The 868-nt window shown below is 55.5% G+C and overlaps 1 protein-coding gene across 1 annotated transcript in view; it reads right to left on the bottom strand.

Moving 5' to 3' along the window:
- Nucleotides 1-514, bottom strand: part of POMC (proopiomelanocortin) — a 1,375-nt gene extending 861 nt beyond the window's left edge. The window contains exon 1 of the mRNA XM_029085041.1: nucleotides 386-514. Coding sequence (XP_028940874.1) covers nucleotides 386-514 — 129 coding nt within the window. The remainder of the gene's footprint in view (nucleotides 1-385) is intronic.
- Between the last annotated feature and the right edge of the window lie 354 nt (nucleotides 515-868).

Raw genomic sequence — 868 nt, forward strand, 5'->3', positions numbered from 1 at the left:
ACGGTGCTGGGAGGTGGGTACAGCCCCCTCTGTGGGGTCTCTGGAGCAAACTCAGCACCTTCCTATGGTGGGAAGCTGCACCCTCCTGTCACCACCACCCTCTGCAAGCACCCTTGGGTGTGAGGTGAAGCTGATACCCAAACTGCTGGTTCAGCCCATGTGGGATGGACACTGGAAACTCAGAAACTTATTTTAGCATCACCCCTGAGCATGAAGCCAGAAGACACAAACCCTTAAAAACATGTCAAACTTGGGGCCCAAAGCATCACCCAACATAGATATGGACACCCAACACTGATATGGTCACTCCATGGTGTCACCATCCCCATCACCTCCTCCCTTAGCCCTTGGAGGGCCAGAGGACAATCCCCATCTCCACACTTACCAAAATGCCAGCCTCGCTGCTGAGGTCCTGGCATTTGCTGCTCTCCCAGCACGGGCCACTGGCGCTGCTGGGATGCCAGAGCAGCAGCCCCAGCACCACGGGCAGGCAGCTCCACAGCGCACTGGGCATCCTGGCTGGGGGTGCCAGGCTGGGGTCACACGAGGGGTGTGAGGGGCTGTGGGTCCAGGAACTGAGCAGGAACTGTGGGGGAAAAAAAGAAAAGAAAATCCCCAAAAGCTCTTTCTTTCCTTCAGGAGGTTCTTTAATTTGTGTGTCCACCTTCCCTGTTTCTCTGGGGTTGCAGGAGCGGGGTCCTTGTCCTGCCACAGCTTTGCCTGTCCCCTGGGACATCCCAGAATCCCAGAATTTCCTGGATTGGAAAAGCCCTTGAAGCTCATGGAGTCCAACCATGAACCCAACACTGACCAGTCCCCTATGACTAACCCATGTCCCTCAGCACTATGTCTACACGACTCTTCAATC

This window comes from Antrostomus carolinensis, unplaced genomic scaffold, assembly GCF_000700745.2.
Source record: "Antrostomus carolinensis isolate BGI_N321 unplaced genomic scaffold, ASM70074v2 scaffold41005, whole genome shotgun sequence".
NCBI classification, from domain to species: domain Eukaryota; kingdom Metazoa; phylum Chordata; class Aves; order Caprimulgiformes; family Caprimulgidae; genus Antrostomus; species Antrostomus carolinensis.